This window comes from Danio rerio, chromosome 9, assembly GCF_049306965.1.
Source record: "Danio rerio strain Tuebingen ecotype United States chromosome 9, GRCz12tu, whole genome shotgun sequence".
In the NCBI taxonomy this organism is placed as follows: Eukaryota; Metazoa; Chordata; class Actinopteri; order Cypriniformes; family Danionidae; genus Danio; species Danio rerio.
In genome coordinates this window covers 8,994,580-9,010,662 of record NC_133184.1, presented here as the reverse complement: position 1 = coordinate 9,010,662, position 16,083 = coordinate 8,994,580, and the positions used below count along the sequence as shown (strand labels likewise).

At 36.2% G+C, this 16,083-nt stretch overlaps 1 protein-coding gene across 12 annotated transcripts in view; it reads right to left on the bottom strand.

Annotated features, from left to right (window-relative positions):
• Positions 1–266: 266 nt before the first annotated feature.
• naxd (NAD(P)HX dehydratase) overlaps positions 267–16,083 on the bottom strand; it is a 30,993-nt gene continuing 15,176 nt past the window's right edge. For all 12 annotated transcript variants that reach the window (XM_068223484.2, XM_068223485.2, XM_073912304.1 and 9 more), the window contains 7 exon segments: positions 14,646–14,734; positions 14,359–14,467; positions 11,978–12,028; positions 9,735–9,839; positions 5,103–5,223; positions 4,894–5,014; positions 267–1,032 (listed from right to left, as the gene is read on the bottom strand). In XM_068223484.2, the coding sequence (XP_068079585.2) occupies positions 882–1,032; positions 4,894–5,014; positions 5,103–5,223; positions 9,735–9,839; positions 11,978–12,028; positions 14,359–14,467; positions 14,646–14,734 (747 nt within the window). In that variant the 3' untranslated portion in view covers positions 267–881.

Below are 16,083 nucleotides of genomic sequence, written 5' to 3'. Positions count from 1 at the left end.
TTTTGCATCTTCATTTGTTTTTGAATGGACACGGTGTATCATTTACAAAATCTTCAGGAATATGTATTACTAGTAAGCTTATTACTTTGTAGTTTCATTGGATCAAGGACAGTATTATCCAGTGAGGATGATGTCCATTAAATGCATGCCTCTTCATGATTCTTTTTCATCATTTGATATTAAAGAAACCTACACTACCAACCACAATCCGCTCCAGCCATACAGATATTTTCACACAGAGGGAACAATACAAAAAAGAAACATTGTAAATAAAACTTTCATGTTAGTTTAATACGCAGAATAACAAACTATATCTAAAAGTGACAGTCACTTTCAATTATTTGTACTTTGCTGCACATACTAAATAGAGGGAGTTATTGACGGAAAAATAAGATGTTAAACAGTTTAATGTGAGGACAACATCCACTATAAAGCTAGATTTTGAATACTTGAAAGTGAAACATTTTCAAGCAACCCAATAAATAAACTGCAGCTTGTAGTGAGACGGCAATTCATTCAGAAAGGGACGGTGTTAAAACCATCTGGTAGTGGGTTATCATATACAAATCTAGACAACTGCGAACGTAACGCACATCTATAGACATACATGAAAAAACTAAATAAACAGAACGGTGGAGGATTTTACAGAAAGCCACCACACAGACATGAAGGTGGACAAGTTGGACAAGTTCTTGATACTGTATTGCAGAACTACAAGAGGCACTTGAAAAGAAAAAAGGAAAGGGAAAAAAGGATGCTTAACAATGTACGTCAAGTTTATTATATACGAGTATCATCGAGATGCAGACTTTTAGTCTTTATGATGACTTGGAAAGATGTATGAACACACACACACACTCACACACAGAAAGAGATGTAGTTTAGCTTTCGAAAAGCTTCTTGAAAGCGCTGTTGATCTCCTGGATCATGTCGGAGGTGGTGGTTGATCTGCCGTGTTTGTGGAAGGCCTGGCGATTACATTGCCTTGTCAAAGACGTAGCACCGAATGCAGCTACCAGAGAGGGATTCATGCTGCAAAACAGAAACATCTACTATTAAAGACAGGGTGGTTTGGTTCAAAAACACTTTTTTTTCTTATGCTGGTTCTAGGGATGTAATGATTTACCGTGAGCTGTTTGAAAATCAATTCAAATATCGTCCCCTTGGAATTATAAGGTTCTATCTGCGTTCTGAATTATTTTGAGATATTGAGCTTCAAATTTTTTTCATTCCATTTAGCAAACAGTATGTGTGTAACATTTATTTTTTAAATAAAAAAAGTCTTAAAATGTAAACAACTTATAAAAAAACATCCTATAATGTAAATAAACTCTGCTGCTATTTTGGGATTTCCACCTGGATTTTGCAAACCCAAATTTATAAGCTTTCCAAATCCACATGCAGAGGTGTAAATGCAAAAATTAGGTCTCATTTTAAAGAAAACTCTTTGAATTTTCATAAAACGCTATTGAAAGTGTTTAAAATAACTGTATATGTTGTCTGTGTCATAATAAACACCTAAAAAAAAAGGCGCTTTTTGTATTTTTTTCATAAACTCAAATGAAAGTGTATCTTTTAGGTTCTGTGTGTTCTAGGGTGCTGTAATTAATTTTGGTGGTTCCTTCCTTTGAGAACCACTGATCTAGAGAATTTAGGCAAACACAGCAGCACAGTGATGTGTCTAAATGTGAACAAACTCTTGATAAAAGACAACGTCCACCATTCTCCAATTCTCGTACAGCTCTCCCGACAAAAATGCTTGAAGCACACAGCTTTGCTGTATCGGCCCTGACAGCATCGCGGGGAAAAGCATGCAACAAACCCTGTGGATCATAGAAACAAACACATACGACCCTTCATGAACAGCTAAATACCGTGTGCCGTGGGTCCGTGTCTCACAGCTTGGCACTGGCAGGTATGCCTTGCCTTCGGAAAGCACATGCAGTCATGAATAATTAAGAAGCAGACTCTTCTTATCACTCCATTTGCAGTTTTGAGCTACATCGCCGATTTTGATCCTGCCCCAAAAATCCTTCTAAACCCGGAAGCTGAAATTAGCTGACAAAAGCTCAAAATTATCAAGTTTTTCCCACAATTAAAGCTAACAGGTGCTAATATTGTCTTAACTGATGCTCAACACACACACATCTGTTAAAATCTCAAAAAAAGTACTCGAGGGATTCGTGATTCTTTAATTCTTTTGTACCATGCACTTTAGACTTTGCACCTATAATGTAAAATAGAGCCTCTTGAGTTTACCGTTAACAATTTAACTGAAATTTAATAAAAACCGAAAGAGTACTGAAGCGAAGATTTCATGGTGAAAGTTTTTTATTCCGTTAACAGGGGACATTATAAAGACTTGTAAGTCTTTGTTTAAATAAAAGCTACTTATTTTATTTGCATCATTATTCATTTTGTTTTATTTTAAATTTTGATTTAAAATTGCAATTTAGTTTTGTTATTTATAGACAAAATGTAGTTTCATTTCAAACAGAAATGTGGAACATTGGAAAAATAAGAAAAAAACAAAACACTTGATCATTTCTAAACTGCCTAAATTAACTGAAAACTGTAAGGTGAGATCAGTGTTGTGAATGATGTCAAATCATGAGTTTAGTAAATGGTTACACTCTAGTCTTTTCAAAGAGCCTGATGTTACTACTATAACCCACACATACAATAATGTACACATTAGGGATGTAACGGTATCGAAATTTCATGATACGGTAATACCTCGGTATGAATGGCACGGTACAGTATTTATTGAATCATTTAAAGGAAAAACAAAACTATTGAAGAGACTCAAAAAAGTGCTAGAATGTTCAGGTTACCTCAACACTGAACAGATCAATGACATATAAATTATCTATCTGTAAACTTTCAAACAGGAACTTAAATTATTCAATTTTAATAACAAAAAATAATAAACCATGTAAAAAAAAAAAAACACCACTCGTAAGGACAAGCCATGAGTGAGATAGGGGTCTCTTGGTGGTACAAGTCAATGTCTCCATCAATCTGAGCAGTGTGCTGTGTTCTTGACAAAAAGAATCCCCATCATGTTAGTCGTATTCCCCGACTTGTATTTCAGCACAGTCTGGCAATGCCTGCATACTCTTTTTTTCTGTCACCTTTTCTTCTTTCTTGTTTCTTTTCAGAGAGAAAATGAAATGCTTCCACACATCTGATTTAAAACCCGCTTTAGGTTCGACCATTTTTAGCTCTTATTTTTAGCACCCTCCATTTCTGCATTACTGGATCTGTAGCGACAACAGACCGCAAAGAATGATGGCCACGCCTGGGCTGATGAAAATTGTAGTTTCTGCTACCTCCCATTCGCCTGAGCAAACTTTTCACCAAAAGACCTATGATTTTATTGAGTCACAACCACGGTAATATTGAAAGAAATTGCTATTGCGGTATGACGGTATTTACAATATTGTTACATCCCTAGTATACATGCTTCACTTTATATAATTGTGCACATTTTTGTTTGTTTGTTTTATTATTAATAATTCTCACTTCAGACTGGACAAATGTTAAGGTTTCTCAACCATGGGAAAAATCATAATCACTCTTCTTTTGGTCTAAACTGCAATCACAAAGTTTTTCCCAGTTTAAATAATGTTTCTATTACACTTCTACATTTCAAAAATCATGAAATTTCACAATTGTCAATGCTGACGCAGAATGGGAAAAAGTAAACCCCCCAAAACAAGCCTTCAAGAGCAGTGAGTGTGTTATTGTTGTTTGATTAATAATAATAATAATAATAATAATAATAATAATAATAATAATGTTAACAGCAGGAATATAGTGTTGTCACTTTAAGAGGCATACAGCATTATTCTATGCTTTCACTTTCAGATGCCTTTTCATTCTCGACTCTTTATGTTCCCGTATTACACAACAAATGAGAGTTCATGTGAAGCACGCCCTATGTTGCAAAAAGTCACATTACACAATCTACAGATTTCCACATGAAACTGAACCTAAAGGCAAAAATGGAAAGAAACAGGATTCCCACTCTTTCATAAACAGCAGATTCAAGGACGTTTTAAAGCACCATTCATTTTAAATCAACACCTATAATTCACACCGCCAGCAAGTGTAGCACTTGGGAAGTCCTTACTGTACTTAATTGTCGTGCACGTAATATTAACATTAAAATGTCAGAGTGATAAGGATTTAAATGTGACATTTTCAAACCAAAAATTGTTTAATGAAATGTGTTAAATTCCATACGGGTGATATTCAATGCAAATTCATTCAAATATTCAATTTCTGAAATACTGTTGAAATGTGCATTATTTGTCAGTTCTTGCGTAAGATTTAAATTTGAATACATTTTAAGATTTATACATAAAGTATATCTTTTTTTCATTCTGTTTTTGACAGCAGCACAGCACAGTTGTTGAAATAACACCATAAACTAATTTTGTTTTAAATTTAATTAAAGAACTTTCAAGAAGCTGTGTTTGTTTCAGGCCTTAAATCCTTTTGTCTGAAATTCAAGTACTTTGAAGGAGCAACAATCCTGTAGGACACAATAATCAGTTTATCTCTATTAATGTTTTTTCAGAATCGCCTATAACTGAAAATCTAAATTGAATGATGTGAATGATCTTGAATGATCTGCCCATGCCTGTTTATTTAATACTGAACATATTACAAAATCAAGGCAGAATGAAAAGAACTAAGGTTAAAGCTGAAGCTTGTTACAAAGTGAATGCAGAATCTCTTGTGTTTTTCTTTTAGTGTTCAGTCATTCCCGTGTCACTACATCATGTCTCTCTGGGTGCATCTGTTTTCCACATTATAGATGTATAAATAGATTGCAAAAAATTCTGTCCGAACTGATATAGCTTTTTTTGGTGTTGCTATTTTTACCCTTTAGTTGCATCTGAAGGTGAGCTGAAGGCCCAGTGGGCGAAGGCTCCTAGAGACCCGGACAGCAGGTCCCCCTGTCCTCCACAACGCCGTCCACTGCCCTCCTGACTACAGGTCAGAACTGACAAAAAAAAAAAGTAGCAAGTTAGAAAAAGACAACAGGACGCAGGAGTTGTATAAGGTTTGACTGATTTAAGATCATCACTGACTGTTCTTTCCATCTGTAATAATGTCCTCCTCCCCCTTCAAAACCAGGGTCAGGTGACCCAGGGCGATGCTCAGCTGCTGTGCACTTCTCTTGTGGTCGCTGCTGTCTAGAGGCTCGTGATGCTGGGGAAAAATATTATAATAACTATAATATACAACTATAATTGTGCAAGACAGCTTTTTGTTTTTCATACATTAACTTACAATATATATATATATATATATATATATATATATATATATATATATATATATATATATATATATATATATATATACTAAAAATACATCTCAGAAACATCCAGGCAGGTGTGTTGAGGCAAGTTGGAGCAAAACCCTGTAGGGACACCGGCCCTCCAGGACCAGGATTGGTGACCCCTGGTGTAGACAGTGATTTCGGTTTATAGAAAGAATATATGGCCGACAAACTTCACGATGCTGAGCTGGCATCACGATCCATCGCCCCGCCCCACATTTATATTGATGTATAACTTATAATTTGTGTGTCATCTTAAGAGTAATAACAGTCTTTTCATGAGCTGTGTTAAATGTTACATATAGCTGCCACTCGCATGGCTGACAGCATGGTGAGGAGTAAATAAAGGATTATACAGCACCTCTCGCTCTTTAAATGTGTAGATTCAGTGGCAAACGCTGTTACCTGTAAACCCCGTCCCACAGACTTTACAGTGAATGGCTTTACTTATTTTCATAGTGGACTTGAAGCCACTGGAAGTCTTTTATCCACTCTTGGAAAAGTGTAAATGGTGGATTAACATTCAGCACATGATCACTAATAAGATGTGCCATTATTAGTAACTTTAGGTGGTTTCTAAAACAAAATCTGTCAGTGTTTTTTTCAGTCCCTCATCTTCAGCGCTTCACATTTTCGCGGTTGTAGCTCCTGTCATCTGAAGGCAGAAGGCATTGATTGATTAACAGCTGATATTAACCGATTATTCGCCTTCAGTTCTAAAGCAGTGAGCCAATAAGAAGAGCACAAAGGCGGGGCAAGCATTGCAGCCTTTTTTTACTTCAGCAAGTTCACATAACATCTGTTTTAATCTGTTCCTGGGTGCTGCGTTTGGCGTTTTTAGGTGCAAAGATGCATTCTGCATAAATGTCTCCTAAATCCATGCACGCAGTGAGAATTTTGCAGTGAAACAGTGAAAACGTATTCACTCGCCCAAATGCTTTCAAATATATTTTAAGGTCGCATAGATAAAATTCCGGGCACATATGCGACCAAAACGGTCGAGCCCTAGCATCTTTACTTGTTGTTATTTCATCATAGTAATAATAAAATAAGGAAGTTATCATCAATCACAATCACAAAATACAGTGAACTCCAAACAAACTCTCGTCTCCTCCACCAGCTGTGGGAAAAACCATTAGAACGACACAGATCACTGCCTATTCATGAGTCCCGCGGGAAAAAAAAGTGTTAGACAGGTGGTTACTTGTGTGTAACTTTATTTATAAATGGTTTGGTTATGGGTAAAGCAAAGACCATGTGGGCCAGGTAGTGAAAATGGTAGACTACAATTAATTAATCCATTATTGATTAATTTATATTTAACAACAACCCCCACCCCCCATCTACAACGACATTGTATACACAATAATCCATAACCAAGTGAGCCAACTCTTATCCTTTGGATAAGTATTATTTCTTTGGGTTTCTACAAAATATGCTGAATAATACAAACTCGCATACTTTTTTGGACACATCCATAGCACATTTTTTCTCTCTCATTTAAAATATAAAACAAGTTTACAGATTGATATTTTTCTAATCCCATAACTCTGTGATTGGTTATTTTGAAAAAACAAACAGATGTTTTAAAGGGCACATAGTTTACCCATTTTTAAGATTTAATCTTATTATTATGGTTCTTCTGAGTGTGCCACATTAGGATCAGTTTAAAACACGGTTCAGATTTTTTTTACAATAATGTGTTTATAATAAAATTAAAAGAGAAGCAACATGAGTGAGAGGACAAGCATTCAGCCGTACATGTACGACTCGGACACAGACCAAGCAGAGAGTACAAAATCATTTGTGTCTCTGTATAGTTTAACACCCAACTGTGTGCTAGTTTAAAGTTCCAAGCTTGTACACTGAGACTAATAACCGAGCACACTGAATAAACTTTGACTGAGGCACCAGATGCGACACTCAGAGCCGCGACACTGCACACCAAACAACTGGTCAGACTATTCAGATGGCGCTCTGTGGTGCTGCAGAAATATGAAGTGTCCCAAATCGTGGCTGGGCATCGTGGACAGCCACTGACTTGAAGAGCCGTTAGAAACCTATGTTTAGAATTCTAAAATGTATGGCCATGCGTGGTGTGATGCTGAGCATCGCCAAGCGGCGCTTCTGGTGTGCGACCTGCAGGCAAGTTCGTTATTTTATTTCCAATGGAGGGACGCGGACATGAGGCAGCACGTTCGCACTTTCCAGCTGCATCTAGTTAAGATCACAGGGAGCTTCTGTGACCGCAGGAAATTCAAATGGCTAAAGTTTAAGGTAGATGCAATGAAAAGTACGCATGTTTGCAAACCAACCTAAAGTTACAAACAATAATTCAGATTACAGCGATCATGTGATGAATGTTGATCTTGTGTTGAGTCCAATGAGCCTTACATCTAAAAATAGAGCAAGGGGGTTCCTTTAGTGATATTGTTTTGACTCACATGCTGAAAATGGTAGACGTGAAACCACAAACTGAAAATATGGTGACGCGCGGCTGTCAATCAATATTGATGGGCGGGGGGACCGCACTCCTACGTCAAGTTGTGGTCGCTCTGAAAACTGCTCCTATTGGTCCACCGTTTTTGTTGTTAAATTGAAAAAAAAAGGACTGGGTGTGTTTATATCCCCCCAATATGATGGTCTGTACACTATACTTACACACCTGTCTGTCCAAACAGCTTGAAAAGTAGATTTTTCACCATAGGTGCTCTTTAGTATACTGTTAACATACACATTCTCTGTGAATTCATATTTCACATTTTTATTGCAAACATCACATCCATAACGATGAAATTGCTCGTCTGTAAAAAAGTGTTCCGTTTTTAATATATTTGTCAGGATTTTATAATCCAAAAAAAAAAAAAAAAAAACATAAAAACTATTTCCCACTCAAGCTAGGCCATATTTTGTTAACCATTCCATTATTTACATTAAAACCAATAGTATTTTAGGACCAGTAGCAAGGGAAGCTACTATTAAAAAAAGGTTTTGGTAATTTTAAAGCGGTTTCTAATCTATTAAATAAACACACTATTTAGTCGTATAATAATTAATAATCTACATAACATTTCATTTCATCCATTTTGTTTTTATCTTGTAACAACAAACAATCTTTTGTTTTGAGTGACCTACTTAAAGAACTGAAAGCATGACGCTCGTGTAACGGTTTTTGGCTTTTCACTTCTGCTTTGTCACTGAAAATAAATATCAGGTGCAGCTAAGCTTCAGGGCATCTGCTTTCAATCACTGCTGTTGATTACTGTACTTCATACTGTAATAATGACTCTTGATGTTTTTAAACTTGCATAATAACCACCGAAGCGATACACTTGACAACCAATAAATTATGCTCACTTTGCCTTTGTGGTAGAGTGCAAAAATTCAGCACATTTAGTCCATGTTCAGACAGTAATGAGTTCAACTCAAATCTGATTCTTGATTTTTACAGATGCATCTCCTGTCTGGCTGATCAAATTGGATTTAGTCACATACTGGGATATTCCTATGCTATTATCAAAACAAGTATTGCGCAAATGTGCTCAGTGTGAAAACCCCCTTATGCTGAGTTCAGACTGCATGATTTTAGCCCTGATTTTGACTCGGCGACAGGTTTTGAGAAATTGCCGATAAATGCCTGAAATCACAGGCAAATCGGTGCTCGTTCACGTGAGTGGCAATCACACAGTGTGAACTATCAAGGACGCGATATGAAAGAATCGCCAAGGACTCAAATGATGCCGTGTGAAATGTGTTTTGACTGAAAATAACATCCGTGATCACCTACAGCCAATAAGAGAGCAGCATTCACTAGTATGGATATCTGCAGGCCAGCGGGAGGTTGGGGGAAAAGTTAAAAGCGCTTATTATCAGTTTATTTAGACCCAAGAAATGAAGGAAAAACTAGTGTCAACTTGGCAGGAGCACTGTGTCTGTTTGACGTGTCGTCTGAATAATATCACAATCAGGTCGAAAAGTAAAAAAGTTGAGGATTGTTAATTCTCTTCAAAAGCCAGGTGAGCGACACAAGTTTCTAAAAGCTAAAGCCCTTAATATATAACAAAAGATATATTACGTGACCTTGCATTGTTTCCTTGCCACTTCTCGCGTTTGTTTGGTTGTGAGACGTAGCTTGGACAAAGTTGTCTGTGATTTTTCCTATTTTAAAGTCATGCAGTGTAAACTCTCCTGTCGCTGATCCATTTTGCAGTGTAAATGCAGAACTGACAGAACGCTAACCCAGATAGTCATGCAGTGTGAATACATCTGTGCCACGACTACTTTGAAAATCATGCAGTCTGAACTCGGCATTAGATGTGACATACAAATATAACACGCAAAGCTGCAGAGAGGTAATTAGCACATCCAAAATTCTCACCATGGCCTCATACAGACGAGTGAACTCCATGAAGTTGGGTGTGAGGATGCCTCTCTGATAGCCTTGAATGACTGATGGCTCTTTTGCCACTAACCAAAGTCCATCCTGTAAAGAAACACAAACACCACAGCTTGTAAAGACAGTACCCCTTACTAATTTACGTTTTATTATTGGTCCTGTGAAGTGCTTTTAAATGCGTATTTTTGTTCAATTTTTGACCATTTTAACTGAAAGAGGAAATCCCTATCCTCTTTTAAAAATAACAGCCAATAGCATTTCTGGGTTTTTCTTCCCAGTGAGAGAGAGAGAGAGGTTGAACTCAAACGCATCAAATGATATGTGTCTTGAATCAGTTGGCACATGCCAGATACTACAGAGCATTTGACTGGTCAGTAGATTTGTTAAGAATGTAAAGTACGAAGTGATGTCAAAAAGTTAATCCATTTAGGATTGGATTTGAAAGTTTTTTTTAAATTTATTCAAAAGTATTTTTATTAAACATAATAGATATGAAACATACAGTACAAAGAGCTTTTCACTTTTTCTTTGTTTTTTACACGACAAACAAACAAAACCCATCCCACACGTATACAGTTGAAGTCAGAATTGTTAGCCCCCCTTTTTCTTTCTTTTTCAAATATTTCCCAAATGATGTTTAATAGAGCAAGGACATTTACACAGTATTTCTGATAATATTTTTTCTTCCGGAGAAAGTCTTATTTGTTTTACTTTGGCGAGAATAAAAGCAGTTTTTAATTTTTTAAAAACCATTTTAAGGTCAAAATTATTAGCCCCTTTAAGCTATATATTTTTTCAATAGTCTAAAAAACAAACCATCATTACACAATAACTTGCCTAATTACCCTAACCTGCCTAGTTAACCTAATTAACCTAGTTAAGCCTTTAAATGTCACTTTAAGCTGTATAAAAGTGTCATGAAAAATATATAGTCAAATATTATTTACTTCCATCATGACAAACATAAAATAAATCAGTTATTAGAAATTAGTTATTGAAACTAATATGTTTCGAAATGTGTTGAAAAAATCTCTGTTAAACAGAAAATGGGGGGGGGGGGGGAAGGGGGGGAGGTAATAATTCAAGGAGGCTAATAATTCTGATGTCAACTGTTAATTTAGGTTTTACAAAAATATATAAATAATATTAAGATGGAATACAAATAAATAATAATATTAAGTAAAACATTTTACATTTATTAAACAAAAAAAAAAAACAAAAACAAAAAACAAGAAAAGGTTCTACTCTTCTAAAATGACTGGTGGGTCCATCTTCTTTATGTGATCTAAAACAGGTTGCCAGATGAGAAAAAACATCAGTACCGCCTCCTACAGTATATCATATTTTTTTCTAAGGTCAGGTGGTGTAGGATCTCCATAAGCCATTGCTTAAAGGTTGGAGGAAGTTTTTTCTTCCATTTCAGCAATATTAATCTTCTAGCTAAAAGCGTAGCAAAGACCATCACATTCATCTTGCATTTGTTAAAACATAAGGAATGTGGTTTGATCCCACAAATTGAAATTATGGCCTCAGGTTCTATATACAGTTTAAGTCAGAATTTTTAGCCCCCCTGAATTATTAGCGCCCCCGTTTATTATTTTTCACCAATTTCTGTTTAACAGAGAGAACATTTTTCAGCACATTTCTACACAGAATAATTTTAATAACTCATCTCTAATAACTGATTTATTTTATCTTTGCAATGATGACAGTAAATAATATTTTACTGGATATTTTTCAAGACACTTTTAAACAGCTTAAAGTGACATTTAAAGGCTTTATTAGGTTAATAAGATTAACTAGGCGGGTTAGGGAAATTAGGCAAGTTAATATATACTGATAACGAAGAAAAAAAATTGCTTAAGGGGCTAATAATTTTGTTCCTAAAATGTTTTTTTTTTTTTTTTTTTTAATAAAAACTGCTTTTATTCTAGCCAAAATAAAACAAATAAGACTTTCTCCAAATGAAAAAATATTATCAGACAGTCCGTGCAAATTTCCTTGCTCTGTTAAACATCACTTGGGCAAATAATATATAATTTAATATGAATATAATATGATATGCCATGTCTGATCTCTCTTCTGTCTCGGTTCTAATTCTATATCAGGGAATTCTATGTCATATTCTATAACACTAATTCTGTTGGCTCCACTTTTGCCAACAAGCCCAGTATGAAAGCAAAATGATCAGCTGCACTAAAGGTTTCAGTGAAAACATTACTCACAGCATCAATGATGACTGGTATTCCTCTGAGTTTTGACCTCTCAATAATCTCCTAAAAAATAGAAGCAAGTTACATTAATGAAATTAAGCAAACACAGATTAAGAAACACATTGTTCTCTATTGTTCTCTTGACTCTCTAGAAAAACACAACCTTTAAAAAGCAATTGCAGGTCTTATAACTGATGACATTTCTGATGGCATACCACAAAAACACTTTGTTTTGGCTAATGTTACCTAAATCTAGATCAATACTTGTTGAAACATATTCAGTTAGGACAGATGCAGTGAGGGACTACTCTATTTGACTTTGTGTTGAATTGACATTTGCATCAGCAGACAAAAGCTGGTAAATTAGTAGGCAGTCACTAAAAGACACAATGAACGGATCCAATATGATGATGATACACATCTGATTTCTCTCTCAGCCATTTATGATCATCTTTTTTTAAAGTTCTTGTCAAGACATGTGTATATAAAGGCATCATTTTTGGCCCATTCAAGTCCATGTGAAAATCAACTATTTAAATGCTGTGTTATCAAGATCTAAAGATCCAGGATCTGCCAGATCATCTTTAGATCATTTAAACGGGGCACAAAGAACAGACCTCAGGTCAACAACACATCCAGTCAAAAATGTCTTTTACACTAAGCCATTGCCATCGGACAGTCATATAAGTCATAATAACCATAAAATAACACATAGACCAATGTGCAGTGATTAAGGGCGTATTCAGATCTGTCTTGTTTGGTTTGAGTCAAACTCAAGTTCACTTCCCCCTTTGGTGTAAATCTTTTGGACAGGTGCAAATAGAAACAATTCTGTCCTATAAATAGCAGATTTTAGCAAACGTGTTTTTTTTTTTACAGTTTTTTTGGATTTCTTGTAAAAAAGGGCAGTGTGAAAGCAAACTGCACAAAAAGAAAGAAAACACATGTTTGATATGGACCAAAGCAATTGAACTAATGGACTTTTCTGGTGTGAATGCACCCTAAATAAATAAAAAATAAATAAAATGTAACGCAGCATTTGTTTAAAAAGTTGTGTTATATCAAATAACTTGCTGGTGATGCTTAACTGCTGTGAAGAAAACCTGAAAACCCACTGTGTTCATTTCAAATATGAAATATGACAGGGAAAAAAAAATTATGAAAGAATCTGCCATTCTGTCTGAGAGATCTTTGTGCTAAACCCTGAAGTAAAATACTACTTCTACTACTAATACTACTACTAATAAACAGAAAGGAAGACTGCTGACATAGTGTTTCTTCTATAATGTTCAGCAGTCAAAATATTCAATTTTCAATGATGAACCCTTACAATAACCGTGTTATTACGATTACATGAAACATCTCAAAAGCAACTTCATGTGCATTTATAGTTCTGCTATTGTAAACAACCTGGTCTATACAAACCTCATCTGAGGGTGCTTTCACACCTACACTTTTGTTTCGGAACGCATCTCGTTTGCCCAGTTAGCGCGGTTCGATTAGCATATGTGAACAGGGCAATCGCGCTCTGTTCCGCGCCAAAGTAATCGCTCCGAGAAACTCCGATTGAAACGAACCCTGGAGTGGTTCGATTGCAGTGAGAAAGCGATTCAATCCAAGCGCGGTTATATCACAGTGTTTTATGGATATGTAAAAGGCTTACGGCTATATGAAGAGAGAATTATGAGTAGGGCCGGAAGTTTTGCGAGTCTCCGGATGCCCGCAAACGAGTGATGATCTCCCGGTAATCTTGTATCTCCCTCCCGGTCCTCAAATAGGCATCGTTGAGCACCCTTCTCACCCCTCCCCACCGCGTCTCTCCTCAGACACGTCGCGCGCGCGCACCCTGTCAATCACCACCAAACCACCACCTCTCCTGACAGCTTAGCGGGACGCTGCAAAATAAACCCTGACACTGACCAATGTGAGGAGAGTTTACTCGCACGTGACTTGTTTTAGCTCTTTTGGTCCGATTAGAAACTTTGCAGTGTGAAAGTGAACCGCTCCAAGAGCAACAATGCAACATTTGTAATCTCTGTTTCGGAACAACTGAATCGATTCACTGGTGTGAAAGCACCCTGACTGTCTGTGGGAAGAAATACAAAAATGCTAAAGCAAAATAAATCATTTTCACTAAAGCCTGGCAGCTGTTTTGCTAACAAAGAAATACTAAAATCACTGGTCCAAACTCAGATAAAGAGTACATATTGTTCATTTACATATCCTACCAACACTATATCTTTAAAATTACAAAGATCAAAAGATTTTAAGCTCAAAAGTGCAAATCTATAGCTGGCGAATAAAAATTCAGTTGTTATCTGTGCCTTTACCACTGCATATTTAGTATGAACTGCAGTACATAAGTACACAGAAGTAATGTTTCTTTCTCTTGCCTTAGCATTTTTCAGAAGCATGTCCTCCCTTCCCAGACCCGGTCCCACAACCACACTGTGAAGCCTGGGCAACCATTTCTCAATCTCCTCCACAGCATTGGGACTGTCTCTGCAGGTACACAAAGCCAGGAGAGAAACAAAACCGTCACACTCACTCATCACATTTCTCTTGACAAAAAAGGTTTCAGCTAGTGCAATCGAGGACATCCATGAAAGATGACTTCTCAAAACTTCTTGTCTGTTGATTTTATAATAAAATCGACTTGTGAATCAAAGTTTCTGCTCACAGCACTGGATGGACGATGAGTTCAGGACTGTAGGACTTGATGACTGGAGCTGCATCTTTGGTGCAGAAGACATGAGAGAGATCAGCTCCCTAGAAAACAGATAGAAGGAGCAGTAGATAAATGACAACTGCGTCAGAAATCTCAAACGTCCATACTCTACAGGACGCTAAAAACAGTATGCAAGCAGAGTAATATGTCAGAATTCATAGTATTCAAAAAACAGTATGAAAGTACCCAGTGACCAACTACTTCTAGCGAGATTCTGAATTGTACATCCAATGGAAACTATGCTATCCCATGATGTAACACAAGGGAATTGGGAATGGGAGTGAAGCGATGCAATTGGTGCTAGTAGGTCATGTGATAATGACAAATGATGGATGTAGTATGTCCGAGTTCCATTCATACTACACACTAGGGTTGCACGGTTTACCAGTACTATAGTAGTATCGCAATACTATGGCTTCAATATACTAACGGTGCTGCTATAGTTTGTAAACGGTAGTATCGTCATTAACGATCTATCTACAATGTGGAAAAATCACTAAATGCTTACATGTTTGTGCAACAATAGACTATTTTATTCTAATAGTTTCTGGAGCCCTTGTTGCATTTTTCTGTCGTTTCGAACACACATCTAAATCGGTTCAATTCTGCTCCTGTCAATATGATTTAGTAGCTACAACAACAAAGACAATCTCTTAAAAAGAATGACTCGCAAAGATAAATTTTGAATTACTTTGTATTGTTAACTGATAAGACTGAAAAAAAAATTAAATGAAAACCCTAAAATAGCAACAGTAAACATCAAAACAATTTTTGACTTCAAATAGCCTAAATGTATTTGAAAAGTGCTCTTTTTGTAACGCATTTAGTTTGGTATAATTTGTATCTTTATTTTACCGTATTTTTGTTGCTCAGTTATCGACAAAATAAAACGAACACAAAAAAAGATTTTAGGTGAAGTTGTGACGAGCTGAAAGCAGTCACTTAATGTCCACACAGGGGTGATGTATTTTAAAAACATCTCTCCATCGTGGTGAAGAGGATAAAAGAAGGAAGTGTTTGTTCACCAGGTAGCAGAGCATGTGGAGCTTCGTCCAGGAGCTCAGGCAATGATGGCCTGGACTGAAATAAAGTCGTCTGGCTGAGAGACAAAGTGTTTGTATGATTAACCCCTGTAATCTTCGGACTGGTGAGCTGATCTAACTTTAAATAGTGTCCAGAAAAGATGATGATGCAGTGTATGAGTCTGAACTTTTGCGTCAAAGAGTCACTAAAACATTGGTGAAAACTACAGCAACTCAACTATTACACTACATATTTGGTTTATGAGTGAGGTGCAAATAAAATAGTTTTCAATAAGGGAATTATGAATTAACTTTGAGTATGCCTATTATAACATATAACAATATAGTATTTCTGATAATTTTTTTTA